At 50.3% G+C, this 14670-nt stretch overlaps 1 protein-coding gene across 1 annotated transcript in view; it reads left to right on the top strand.

Annotated features, from left to right (window-relative positions):
- The window catches only part of C10H14orf132 (chromosome 10 C14orf132 homolog), a 29958-nt gene extending 21348 nt beyond the window's left edge, over nt 1-8610 (top strand). Inside the window, exon 2 of the mRNA XM_057783044.1 lies at nt 3056-8610. Coding sequence (XP_057639027.1) covers nt 3056-3280 — 225 coding nt within the window. The 3' untranslated portion in view covers nt 3281-8610. The remainder of the gene's footprint in view (nt 1-3055) is intronic.
- Nucleotides 8611-14670: the final 6060 nt, after the last annotated feature.

The raw sequence follows: 14670 nt of genomic DNA, 5'->3' as shown, positions 1-14670 counted from the left end.
TCTGCGGGTACATGCACATCATACATAGACATACATGTGAACAAAATGCTCGTGCACAGAAAATTTAAACTAAAAAGGAAAATTATGCAATAAACTAAGATTTTTGTCAAAGTCTTGATATTTTAATTTTGCAAAGGAGGTACACAATAAGAAGACCTGAACTTAGGCCATGAAAATGTATTCTAAGGTATGATCAAACTGTATAAACAGCTCAGCTTTTGTACAAGATCTGATTTCCATTGAATCTTAGCGAACCTGAAAGCCATCTCTCTAAGAAGGGAATGCTCACATTTGGGTCCGTTTCCCACACTCTCTTCTCTTCTGTGTAGAGGGACCTTGATTTTTCTGTCTGAAAAAGCAGGTATGTCGCTATCCTTTTCTTTGGTAGCTTCACACCTCTGTTCTTTACTCTGTTCCTACTTCTAACCTTACCTGAGACAGACACAGAGAGACAACTGAGGGTCGTCATCTTAGTGACTTCTTACGCATGTGACAGAACACCATGACCAAGGCAACTTATAAAACTTTTGATTTGGGGCTCACTGTTTCAGAAGGCCCATGGCCATCAACGCAGGGAGCATGGGAGGAGGTAGCATGGTGCTGGAGCAGCAGCTGAGAGCTCACATTCTCATCTGCAAGTAGGAGGCAGAAAGAGCTAATTGGGAATAGTGTATGTCTTTTGAAACCTCAGAGCTCACCGCCAGTGATACACTTCCTCCAACAAGGCCACACCTCTGCATCCTTCCCAAACATTTCCACCAGCTGAGGAAGCAAGTACTCAAACATGTAAGCCTCTGGTGGCCATTCTCATCCAAACCACCACAGACACCAGTTTTTCTCCTCCAAAGTCAAAGCCAAATAGTTTCGTGGGAAATCCTCACTCCTAGTTGTAGGTGTTTGGAGGGAGAGCCCCGGTGACAGCAAGCAGGCACAGGGCAAGACTGTTTAACTCACCTGCTGCTCCTTCCTTCACTTGAACCAAGTTTGTAAAAGCTTTGCAGGCTCTGTAAATGCCTTTTTCTCATTAAGTAAAAGATGCCACTCTAATTCCCAAACTGAAGACAAACCTTGCTGCAATCTTCCTGCCAGAAGTGTGACCGCCAAGAGCCATTCATCCCATGGGTCTGTAGATGAGTCATCTTCCTGACAGTGACAATTGTCCCCAGTTGCTTATCTTGCCAAAAGTCTGTTACTTTAAATGAATTCAGACAACTGGAGTTAAAGGCATCCTTTAAAGGGACTTTCTCTGTCTCTATTCCAACCAAGTCATCTATCAAGATGAGTTTTCCTCCAGCTTAGCAGCAACCTGGAATTTCATTTGATAGATAGCACAAACATTGTTAGATCTGGATGCCACAATGAAAGCCACATTCCCTGCCCCCGAATCCAAAATCAGCAGTGCAAGAGGGTCTTCAAATGGGAGCTCGCACGCTCTTATATGAGCCCCATCGGGGAGTGAAATGAACTGTTTCTTGAGAGCCTGGGCCAGCGGGGATATGCTTAGCTGGTTGTCAGTTGTCGTGGCTGTGGGAACTTGCCCGCAAATCATTACAATGCTTGCTATACTCAAGAAAGATAATGTCTCTGTCGCTCACTCCTTTGTGATTTCCGAGAGCATACAAACAAAATCTGGTAGGTATTCCAGACCACATAACCTGACTCTGAAAGCTTTAGGGTACAACTTTATTTGTGCAAATCAGCCCCAATAAAACCATACCAAGATTGTCAGCCTCTCCTGCCCAACCAGTGGAGGACAATGACAGACTGGCAGTGGTGCCCGTTTGGTACGTGCAGAAGGTGGTTTGGTCATGCTGCCATCAGAGTGAGGGGCCGTTAAGGGCTGTGAGGCCATTTGCAGCTTATGACCCATGATGATGCTCGAAAGCTTTTAAGAGGCATTGGACCTCATGGTCATTCTTCTAGCTCAGTGTCGAGCTGCAGGGGAGGTTAGTTCCAGTTCTGGAGGCTGGTGCGTAAGTTGCAGCACACGGATGTGAAGGGGAAGCTTTCCTTGTCTGTGCTGAAGAATGGGAAGACTTGGGAGGGAAGGCGGCCAGACTCCAGCATCTTCACATGGAGCTTGGATCCGCATCCTCCTCCTCCCACACCCACAACACGGGGACCTCTGTGTTCTAACTCCAGAACTGTCCTGTGCCTACCCCGAGAGACACTGAGGGTTGAGCCCATTTTTTTTTTAATCCAACAGGTCCCTCTGGATGCTTACAAACCTTTCTCAAGCATTCACGAGAACATTCTAGAAGCCTCCAGGGTACAAGCAGCACATTGGGTATCCCCAGCTCAGAAGCTGTGATGTATATGGGGGAGGGATCTTCTAAAATGGGGGTTTGATGAACTTTTAAATTCAGAACTAGAAACTGGCATGTTAACCCACTTCCCTTTCTTCTCTCTCACAGAAAAAAAGAAAATAAAAAGTTAACAAAACGTTAACTAAATAAATAGGGGGTGATTTGCATTTTTCCCTGCCATTCTCTTATTACTGCTTTTGATTTATCTTTTTTATTCTTTGTATTTTGAGACAGCTGTTTTGCTCCTGGTTCCTTTCCTTTGGCTGCCTAAAGGCTGGCCCAGAAGGCGTGAGCCACCACCCCTAGCCTAAGATGTATTCTTGATTAAAATTAGAATAGGAACAAAGGTGTTTTGTAGCTCATGAGGGTTTGGAAGGGCCTGGCACAAGGGTGTGTGTGGGGGGGGGCTTGTGGAGTGAGACCCATCAAACGCTGTGTGTAAAACGGGCTCAGGGGTGTCTGCCGTAAAGCTTGATGCATATGCTCAGGGGTTGTGGTTGGTTTGGTTTGGGTTTGTGCTGGCTTAGAATTCACTATGTAGCCCAAGCTGACCTTCAACTGTGATCTCCTGCTTCGGCTCCCATGTGTCAGGATTGCAGGCATGCATATAGCCTGCTGAAACACTCAATTTTATGTGTGTTCATGCCGTGTGAATCGCACTTCCTTGCGGGCCCTTTGGGTTGGTCCCCTCTGGGAATGTGTGGTCTCTGCTGGACAGGCCTGGTTCATTCTGCTCCTTCTTCTTGCAGTTGCCCATGATGGGAGGAGCGTTCATGGACTCACCCAACGAGGACTTCAGCACCGAATACTCCCTGTTTAGCTCCCCTGCCAACATCCACGCAACCTCCAATGGCCACGGCCAGCCAGAGGAGTCTCCTCGCTCCTCCAACGACGCTGTTCTGTTATGGATTGCCATCATAGCAACACTGGGGAACATAGTGGTGGTAGGGGTGGTGTATGCCTTTACCTTCTGAAGGCACTGGGATGCCGAAGCTGTGGGGAAGCCCTTCATGCACTGGACTCACCCAGCAAGGTTGTCCACGTGGCTCCATCTTGTTCCCAGCCACTGGAGATGCACCTGTGTTCTAGACCTAGGCTGGAACAGTCTCTGGAGGGGCAGCCACCCCGCATCTGTAATTATCTCCAGGCAGCTCTGATTTAGAATATCCTGGGTTGTGGCTGAGCTCATTCAGAAAGCCTTGAAGTTGGTGCTTCCAGCCCCTAAAGGCTTGATGGGTTAAGTCCTCCCAACAGCAGGCTGGACAGTTTTTGCATTTTCAGTCAGTCCCAGAGCACAAGACCAAGGTTGAGCATCCTATTAGGTTTAAAAGAGAATGTAGAGCTGGTTTGTGATGCTTCCCTAGCAGTAAATTGTCACGTGTGTGTCGTGTTTCCTGCAGACTTACTGAACCCAGTGTGTGGGGGCTGGGATAAGAACTTTCACAGGTTATCATTCCCACCTTTTCATTTTATGCTCCACCTCTTGGAATATTGATGGTGATGTTGTAGGGTAACAGAATGCTGTGAAATTGACTCATAAACAGTGCTTTGTGACCAGACTCTTGGTCCCTTGCTGGACCCAAGTGCATCAGAAAACCCAGGGACTGGGATGAAGTTTCTGATCTTTTCAAAACAAGCAGAGGATGCCTTCAGAATTTAGATCCCCAGGCAACTAACCCTTCACTGCCCAAGCGAAGCCACCATCTCTTCTTTGAGGATTCATGAAAGCTAAAAATGAGTTAGTCATGTCCCTTCATCGTTGGACAGATTTCATGGAGAGGGACACGATGATCATATGGTTAGATAATGATGGAGTCAGAGCAGCAAGGCATTTCCTAATCTGGCTGAGTCTTGTCTCCACCCTAGCCAAGCTCTCTAGTGAGTGTATCCCCACCTAAGCAACTGAAGCAGAGACGGGATCCCTGGGAGGTGTCCAACGTGGGAACTTCCCAGGTCATCTCTGTCTGTGCTGTAAGATGGTGTAGACATTGCGGCCTTTCTCACAGGTCTGACTCCCCACATCTATCGCTGTATCCAGCATCCTTGCAAATGCTTTGGCCCCAGCGGAAGCTGTTAGGACTGAGAACTGGTTTGCCCTCCATAGCCAAGAAGTGGGAGTGTAGAGTCTGCTAAGATGCCCAGGATCACCCACAGGGCAGGATGCTGGGCTGGCAGTTAGCTGGAAGTTGCTGCATGTTTGCTCTGGCTTCCATGTCTCCAGCAGGACCCGCCTCATCATACCCCAGAGTCTTTTCCTAGAGCAAGGGGAGGCCGACTGCCTCATGAGAGAAGCCAGGTCAGGAATGGGGGCAGGAGTGTACTGTGGTGTCTTTACGAGGCACCTCTGTCCCAGTGCTGTCTGATTTACCACAGGGGAGTAGCAGCCGGTGGTCCATCCCCTGCCTTGTCTCCATGGAAACAACAGGTTGAGAAACAACGGGATCTGTGCCTGCTGTGATGAGAGAGGAAGGAACAGAAAAGATAAAGACAGCTTCTAGCCTTGTAAAGTATTGGCTTACACACACACACACACACACACACACACAGAGCTAAACCCATGCTGATGTCTCTCCCACTCTTATGGGTCAGAGCCACAGATGGTCACGAGCATTAGAAGCCCCTTTTGCCCATATGATATCAGCTGGTCCCATTCCGCCCTTCTTTCTCCTGCAGTTTCCTCTCTGACCTTCCTCACTACACAGAACAGCGAGGAGTAAATGACAGGCTTCAGCCAGGGTAGCCGAAGTGAACCTTCTGGCTTGGTCATCAGGAAAGGAGCAAACAGGTCTGAGCTTAGTGCTTGCGTGCTGCAAGCAGGCACGGTGCTAGATTTCCATGCATAGCCTTCGTCCCTGTGTCCCCTCATGGCAGCAGCACCCAAGTGCATGGGAGGGAAGCCACAAACTCAGTGCAATGCAGTTAACACAGTATAGAAGTGAGGATGTGGGATTGGAACCTGGGAGGCTAGGCTCTGCAGCTAGCCCTCTCTGAGGCAGTGTCCTGCCTTTTGAGCCTGACAGCACCACCAAGGGACATTTGAACTGGTCTTGAATAATCAGAAAGTGTTTCCCAAAGTGTCACAGTCTGGGCCAACCATGGTTGTCGGATCATCAGAATGGGGCAGCCTCAGCTTTGCCTAGACTTGAGGTGTGGTCCTTCCCCCACCCGGGTAAGACTGACCTTGTGTCTCCACGCTTGTCTCCAAGGAGGGTTCCTGAGGTAGGGTTTCTGGGTGTGTGTAGAAAGGGTCCCCAATAAGGTATTCATGCCCTAAAAAGCGGCACATTAGGAGTGCTCCAATGGACAGCCCTGAGGTCAGAGTGTGGGGCTCGCCTGTGTGGCAGGTTGACCTAAGCTGGGATACAGTCTTTCTTTGAGCCTCCAAGCTCCCCAGAGCAGGGAATGTGGACCTTCCTTGGGATCCCATTGGCTTCTCCCTGGAGAAGGTGTGCCCCAGAGCCTCCTTAATTTGACAGGAAGCACCTTTTGTGTAGCTGGCCCTTGGAGAAGAAGTACTGCATTTGCTGGGATGTTCTGTGGTTCATGAACCAATTAGAGAGATTAATGAGTCCCCTACCATACCTAAAGCAAACACTGTCCTTCCTTGCTTGAGTTTCTAGAGTCCCAGGGAGCAGGAAAGAGAGCAGATCAGTGCCACACAGAGAGGCCAGCATCTTGTCCTGGTTTGGATGTCTGCCAGTCACCTTAGCATTCTCAGGATCTGTCTGGGAGCCAGACCCATTCGGCTGCATGTGTGCTCTTGGCACTCTGGTCCTCTCTTGCAGGAGCGTAGCCTCCCTTTGGGATCAGTGGTTAGTTAGCGAAGTGGCTCATCTCTCCTGCTGCCTGTCCCACTGACCGTTCATATACTTCCCAAGTCAGGGCCAGAGGAGCCTGGGAGGAGTCTGGGAGGAGCAGCCGGAGACCGAATGGCACATGTGTACCTGTACCAAGTCTCCCTACCTCCTTCTCCACTCAGTGCAAGGTATGGAGGAGAGGGTTCCGAGCTGGCACTGAGAGCCCAGAAGTGCAGACAGAGGTGGGCTCCCTCTAAGAAGCCCAGGGCAGTGAAATTATGAGCCCTGGGTACTCCCTGTACCTCCTGATATCAGAGTATGAGCAAGAAGTGTCATGGCGGAGAGAGTGAACCACACAAACCACAGGACTAAGGGCGATGGCACAGTATCATCAGGTGACAAAACCCTGTCACCTGTCAGGACAGATGGGGCAACATATGCTGTAAGTCTGAATCCTTTGTCCTGGCTCACTGTGTATGTCACCTATGGGTTTTGATAGGGAGTAACCAGAGGGCTGGGAGATTGCTCAGTTGGTAAAGTGTGAGGACCCAAGTTCAGATTCCCTAGAATCCACATTAGAATAAATGGTCTGGGCATAGTGGTGCGTGCCTGTAATCCCAGCACTGGAGCGTGGAGCCAGGCAGATTCATGAGGCTCACTGGCCAGCTATTCTAACCAAAAAGTTCAGGTTCACTGACAGACCCTGTTTTTTGAGTTTTGTTTTTGCTTGTTAGTGACTGAGGAGGAACCTGATGTTAACCTCTGGCCTCGACAGGCAACTGTATGAGCATGTGTGCACATGTTAGACGAGGTAGAGGAGGGCAGCAGAGAGGAGAATCAGAGGGCACAGACCTTGGGTAGACGGTATAGGTGCACCTTGCCCAGGACAACCTGGCATAGTGGTGCCCTTGTGTCTGCCTAGTCACAGCATTGAGAAGGCATAGCCTCAGCCTCTGGTTCTTCTTCCAGCCAACCCTGCCTCCAAAGGGTTCAGACCTGCTTTTCTGTGGGTTAGACCCTGTGTGTGCTCAGTGTGCAGGGAGCGTGTGTGCTTTGGCCACAGGGCACTACAGAGCCCTGTTTCTACATGAAGCCCTCTGTCTGCTGGAGTAGCCCAAGTTGCTGTGTCTGTCTCCTGGATTCTGTCTTCATTTTCTAGACTCGCATGCTGTATACGGCCATGTGTGACTGAGCATAACTGTGGATCCCACCCAACACAAAATCATACACTTAAAATGATATGAGGTTTTTGTCTTTTGTAACCCAGTTATCCAGTTTGGGGTAAAAACTTTCCAGTTGACCTCACTGTGTTGAAATGTCCAAGAGCTGAACCTGAGAATCACTGCTTTGTAGTTCACGGTGTTCTGTTCCACCAATGGTTCTGGGTAGAGGCTTACAGAGAGAGCATGGAAGCCCAACCTCTAGTGGGCCTGGGGACATTGCCAGGTGGGGCTGCTCAACGGAAGAATGGAGTCTTGTCCCCAAAGCGCCCAACCACAGAATTCCCATGGTTCTACATTTCAGGCACCCTGTTTCCCCGAGGGACATTTGGCAATGCCTAGAGAGCATTCTTGTCACAATTTATGGAGGAGTGGGGACCTACTGGCATCCGGTGAGTGCAGGCCAGAGGTGCCGTTTATCCACACACAAGACAGACCAATGGCCAAGTGCTACCAGCCTCCAAATGCCAACCGTGCCAAAGATGGGAGAGCCTATTTAGACGTCCAAAGCAATGGAAAGTTCTCTAAAGCTCCAGTGGCCGTGGATAATCCACGAGTCCCCTCGTGGATCAGAGCAGATCAAAGCAGAAATCACCATGACTGCCCCAAGTTGAGAAAACTCCAGGGGCGAGACTGGACCATGGAAGCCTGCGTGACTGTTTTCCTTTGGGAAGACCCCTACCTGTGTGGAGACAACCCCACAATATGGCCAGAATGCTGAGGCTGATCTTGTCCCCTGCCAGTGACTGTGTCCAGGACCTCCAGTGTCTGGCCCTCACAAGTGCGCCTGAGAAGCACAGTTGGTGGGGAGATTCTGCTGGGGACAGGGAGGCTGGGGAACAGAAACAGCCGCCAGAAGATTCAGGTGTCCTTTCTGACCCTCCCCTTGTCCTCCATCTCTGCTCCCCAAAGCTGCAGGCATACTAACTCTTTCTACTGTCTAAATTCTCCTGGAATTCTTATTCATCACCCGCTGCCCACAGGTTCCTGTTCTTTGTGTGGAGAGCATTGGCCGAGCTTCTGTGTTTTGTAATATTTTCCTGGACAGCTTATAAGCACGTGTATGCGACATGAAGTTATTTTAACTGTTGTTCCGGGTTCTCCCCGCCCAAGTGCTCGGTTCCTCCATCTGTTGCTGGCTTCTACTGCAGTGGGAAGGCTCCTTGCTCTTATAGGACTTCAGCGTGCTCTTTAGTGAAGGTGTGGTTAGGTAACACTCCCTGTTAGCTTTCCTGCTATGGTTGTCATTTTCTATTATAATAAACGGAACAGAGGTTTAACTCTGTCTGGCTCTTGTCTGCTTGTCTTTGAAAGCCACAGCTCCAGGGTCCACTGAGGTAAGATAGGTTCCTTCCTCCCCTGCTCCCTTCTGAGCTCAGTCCACTGTCACACCTGAGATAAAAAGGCAGAGGCTGTATATGGCCACCCATTGGTTCTCCTGACTCCTTCCCCACCATCTGAAAGCAAAGTTTATCTCCGTCAACTTTCCACCTTCGGAACCTACCCTGTCTCCCAGATGCACGGAAGTACCCAGCAGATAGATATTCAGGGAGTGAATTGAATGAATGAATGAATGAATGAATGAATGATGCCCGAATGGCCAGCTTAGTATATTGCCAAGGAACACCAAGTGTGCAACTGTAGTGGTGTTCGTGTATTCACTAGTCACAGAAACACCAGAAAACATCAGGAGTAGTGACTTAAACCTGTAGTCAGCAGCAGTAAGGAGTCTGAGGCAGGAGGATCACCATAAGTCTGAGACCAACCTGAGCTACTAAGTAAGGATCTGTCTCAGAAAAAGAAATAACAAAGCCAAAAAAGGAAACACTGGTGTAGTAATTATGTATCTGGTATTCTGAGCTCCTGGCCTGTATGCCAGCTGTTGGGTGTAGGTACTGCTGTATCTCCATTGCACAAATGAGGAAACTGAGGCAGAGTTGCCCAAGGCCTGCACCTGATAACCAGGACTGGAAACTGACTCTGGGATCATGTCTCACGAAGGCTGGCAGCCAAGGCTGGCCTGTAAGATGACAGAGCAGAACCTGACCACCAGAGCTCACTTGATGCCACAGGTAAATGTTCCCAGTTTCTCTGCGGTGTTAAGCACCCACCTTGGCAACAAGTAGTCAGTGGGCTCACTGAGGATTTGGGGAGGACTCCGCCTTGCACATCTGGAGGGATGAGGGTCTAGCAGGGTGTGCTTCCAGTAACAGAGCTGCTGGAGCTGAAAGGTAAAGGCAGGGGAGACGTGAATAGGGGGATAGAACTTGCTGGCAAGGACCTGGAATATCAGAATGAGGATCCTGGGGGGGGGGGGCAGTGACCACCATCAGCGTGTCCCTGAGAAGGCCAGGCTCAGTAGAGGCAGGAAGTCTCTGGAGACAAAGTGAGAGATGTGTCAAGGGAACCAAGCAGTGACTCCAGTTCGGTCTCCTAAGCCTGCTCCTGACCCTGCCACCCTCCCTGCTCTGTAAAAACCTCTACCAGTGCCTCGGGGCTCCCCCCTCATCTTTGTCTGGTGAAGATGACCGGGGCCATCATGGTGCAGTGTGGACTCTGTTCTCAAGACCCACCTCCAGCCTTTGGGACCCTAGGAAAGACTGTCCATGAGATCGTCTCCTCCACAGGCAGTGTCCACAGCCCAGCGCTACAGCTGGTCCAGCCCAGGCCATTGTCCACTTCCTCTGAACATTGTCCACTTCCCAGCTCCATCCTGCCTGCCAGCATTAGTACTGCATTTGGGGACTTACAAACTTGGCGTGTAAACACAAGCCTTTGCGTACCGTGTCCTGACCCCTGGACATCTTGGCTCATGTGGGACGAGGCAGGTTTGTTGTGATACAAGTCCACGTGGGCGTGAGATCTGCTGAGATACGTGTGTCAACAGCCCAAACTGCCCCTGTCCTGGATCCTGCTCATCTGTGGGCAGCTAGGCAACTATCTCTCCTGGGGACAGGCCTTCCCTTCCTGTAGGGTGCACCCCTGAGGGCACCTCTTCTTTCTCTCTCATGGGCCCTCAGAATGGCGTAGTAGTGACTTCTGCATACAAGTAGCAGGAAGCAGCTAAGGAGCAAGTGAGAGAAATAGGATGAAGCAGGCCACCCACCCCCATCCTGGCACCTGTGGGTCAGTGGCTTCTTTTATCACCTTACCAAAACGGGCTGCCCCTCTGAGGGGCAGGGAGAAAAGGGGCAGGACCCCAGGACCATGGTGGGCTTCTCAGTGATTCGTCTGTTTACTTAGCTGCCTGCTACCATCTCTCAAAACTGCCTTCTCTGGGATTTTTCCATTTGGCTTCTAATTGCTCTGTCTCCTGCAGCCCACAGTTAACATTCACGTAAGCCAGAATGCTGGAGCCATCCATGTAGATGGCACAAATAGCGTTACCCACCATGACAACCAGCACTTGTGTGGACACTGCCCAGGAGTCTGCAAGAACAGTCCAGGCCAGCCCTCCAGTTTCCGGACCAGAGCTCCAGGCATCTGCCCCTGCATGGCAGGCAGGAAAGCTGTCCTTTTCCTTCCAGGGAAAAACAAATGGCCAGTTGAGAGTTGTGAAATGTGTGACATTGAGAACCACGGGCATGGGTACGAGGAAGCCAGAAAAGGCATCGCACCAGGATGGCACCCAGGAGGGACACTCATGACCCCAGAGCTCAAAAAGAGAAAAGGAGGTTGTGACCTACTCAACCATGGCAGCAGTTTGATGATCCAGGCTCTGCTCTGGGCAGTAAATAAAACAAAGCTCTGTCTTTCTGATGGAGAAAGCAGAGGAGATGCAAATAAGGAGATGGTTTGAGAACGGGAGAGCAGGGTGGGTGGTTCAGTTGGTAAAGTGCATGCCTTGCAAGCGCAGGGACCTGAGTTCAATCCCCAGGACCCTAGTTTAAAAAAAAAAAAAGGCCATGTGTGGCAGTACACACTTGCAGTCCCTTGAAAGGTGAGGAAAAGGAATCCTAGGGACTCCCTGGCCATCCAATTTAGCCTACTTGGTGAGCTCCAGGCCAGTGTGACCCAGTCTCCAAATAAAAAGTCAATGATGCTTATCTTAGTGTTCCTACTGCTGTGCTGAAACACCATGACCAAAGCAAATTGGGGAGGAAAGGTTTATTCGGCTTACACTTCCCCCTTGCTGATCAGCATCAAAGGAAGTCAGGACAAGAACTCAAACAGGGCAGGAACCAGGAGAGAGGAGCCAATGCAGAGGTGATGGAGGGATGCTGCTTATTGGCTTGCTCACCATGGCTTACTCAACCTGCTTTCTTACAGAACCCAGGACCCAGAACCACCAGTCCAGGGATGGCACCACCTGCCAATCACTAATTAAGAAAATGCCCAGCAGCCGTGCGTACAGCCCAGTCTTATGGAGACATTTCTTAACTGAGGTTCCCTCCTCTCAGATGACTTTAGCTTGTGTCAAGCTGACATAAGACTTATCCAGCACAGTATTTTAACAAAACCCTAAGTTTTTGTCCAGACTCTGCATGCATGCACACACATGTTTGCATGCACTTGCCCACATGTACACATGTAAAGAATGGAGTGATGAGTTGTGGGGAATTAAAGGTTGAACAGGGCTTCAGGGGATGCACTGTGACTTTGAGGTCTGAGGTTAGGGCATTTGTGACCAGGGAGAGGTGACACAGAGGCTCAGGCACAATTTTGAAAAGTGACCTGAGTTGCTCCCATGTGCCATGAACCCAGTCTTCCAGACTCCAGAGCTGCAAGAAATAAAATTTTGTTTATAAATCATCTGTTCCCTGGTGCTTTGCTGCAGGAGCCAGAGCTAAGACATTGCACAAACACATGAACGTGCTATGGTCAGCACAGTGCTCTGCCCAGGTCCCCTGGGATACATCGGTCACTTCCCATTACTTTTGTGAAATGACTGAAACTGTTAACTTATAAAGAGAATAGGGTGGGGTTGGTGAGATGGCTCAGAAGGTAAAATCACTTGGTGCAAAACCTTTGCTGAGTTCAATCCCTGCAACCCACATGTCATAGTTAGGGTTTCTATTGCTGTGAAGAGACGCCATGACCACTGCAACTCTTATAAAGGAAAGCATTTAACTGGAGTAGCTGACAGTTCCGAGGTTTAGTTCATCATCTTCATAGCAGAACATGGTAGCATACATGCTACCCCCTTTTACCCAGGGGTGGGTAAGAGGAAGCCAGAAAAGGCATTGCACCAGGATGGTACCCCAGGACAGACACTCACAACCCCGGAGTTCGAGAAGAGAAAAAGAAGACTGTGACTTGCTCCCCAGTGGCAGCAGTTTGATGAGCCAGGCTCTGTTCTGGGCGGTGAACAAAACGAAGCCCTGTTTTTCTGATAGAGAAGGCAGAGGAGAAGCAAATGGAGATGGTTTGAGAATGGTCTTGTTGATCCTGTCTCTTGCTTTGCAAACCAACTTATGAGGTGGTCCTCTCTCCATCCTTCAGGGTCTGACAGTAGTCTGTGCTCCCAGGCAAAACTGCTCTTTTACAAAGCCCTCCAGCAAGGTTCCCCCACACCAGCTCAAGCCCCTCCCCACATCCCATGTGCTTAAAGAGATCTTCATTTTGAGAGGGCAGGCCAGCAACGTTGCCAGGATGGTGTCAACGCCATGAGACTGACTACAGATCTGTCACCATCCATCCCAGTGGTGGGTGTCAGCTGTTTATGGGAGCCAAGTTGGGAAAGGGAACTTGGAGGGGCTTATTGGAGCTGTGAACCCCGCCTCTGTACGTATATCTAGAGGAGCCAAACCTCAGATGGCGCTGGGGTAGGTGCCAGATGTCACTGTGATGCCCCCCTACATCTCTCATCCCTTCTACTAGCTGTGTTTGTGTTCCATCTTCTCCTCTTAAGGAGTCTGTAAGAGACCCTGCCATGGGCAGGATAATCCAGAAAACTAATTCATTCTCCTAAGTGCCCCGCAGAGCACAAGGTCAAAGGGAACACCCCCAAAGAGTTATGAGGTGAGAGAACATGTCCCGAAAGGGCAGAGTACGAGCCATCCCAGCAGGGGGCAGTGTGGCCCTAGAAACCTTGGAAAGAGACCTCAGAAACCTCCTGGCCCCACCCTTCCACCATAGGGACCTTGTGAGGCCAGGACCCTCACCCAGCTTGTTCCAGTGTGGACAGCAGCAACCATGAGGTGGCCTTTACGCTTCGATGTAGTTTGCATGGACTCACAGGAGAAGTTGCTAAACCAGAGGGTCCCCACAGATCAACCTAGCTGATGACCCGTGAGCACCCCCCCAGCCCATCTAGATAGGGGCTAAGCAGACTTACAGGAGATCCAAACAGGAGATCCTAGGCTCAACCCAGTCCCTGGGCCTTTTCAGATTAGGACATGGAAACAGAAAAAAAATGTCCAAGTCCCTGTGTACTGTTTAATGAGTCCTCAAAGTTGTTACACCCACAGACTAGGAACCAGGACAGGACAAGTCCTCTCAGGATGCCCCAAACCCCTAAAGCCGGCATTGTCATGAGACTCACTCTAGCCAGTTGCCTACAAGGACACTGACATAGAATTTTAGTTTCTGGTTTGACTTGACCAAATGGAAAGATCTGCTCAGTGGCTGCTGGCCATGAGAGTGGGGAAGGGAGGAGTTCTGGGTCAGGCATAGCTGTCTGCCTGCTGTGAAGGGCACCCATGCACTGCAGATCACACCAGGCCCCCTGGCACAGTCAAAGGGCTCTGTACGACCCCTTCCCTGTCCTCCTGCCTGCCTCGTGCGAGCCTCTCCCATAAGGCAAGGGCCTCCAAGGGCCAAGACAATATGTCCAACAGCCTCTCTCAGCTGCTGTAGAGGGCATGGCAAGCCCCTTCCAGGAGCTTCTCTGGGCATCTTTAACCCCTAACGGGCTCCTCGGGTGCTGGGTTGAGATGCCCCGTTCTCATTCCTCCAGGTAGATTTGCAGCCCAGGCTACCAGACACGGAGGCATCAGTGGACTGCTAAGGCAACATATTTCTCACCTATATAATGGTATACCTTAACTAAAAGGTGCCGTCCTCCCTGACATTTTCAGAATCATACATTCTCCCCCAACTCTCACTCTCACCTAGCCTACCCCCACCCCAGTAGAAAATGATCCCCCCCCATACCCCTGGGAATCAGAGACAGCATGTCTGCAGGGCCATGCTGTAGACTGCGCATCAATTACATGGGATGAACTCTTTCTTTTTCCTCTGAAACCTATGAAAAGAAGGCAGCTCTCTCCAACTCCGTCGTGCGGGCGTGAGCCATCCTCAGAGCTCCTGCCATGCTGTTGTCTCCATGCTAATAACATTCTGATGAATCTCTTCCCCCAAAGATGATCCATCTCAATATCCCCCCTTGACCCCCAAACCCAAGAC

The sequence above is a fragment of the Chionomys nivalis genome, chromosome 10 (assembly GCF_950005125.1).
Source record: "Chionomys nivalis chromosome 10, mChiNiv1.1, whole genome shotgun sequence".
Classification (NCBI taxonomy): domain Eukaryota; kingdom Metazoa; phylum Chordata; class Mammalia; order Rodentia; family Cricetidae; genus Chionomys; species Chionomys nivalis.
This window is presented reverse-complemented; position numbering and strand designations above follow the sequence as displayed.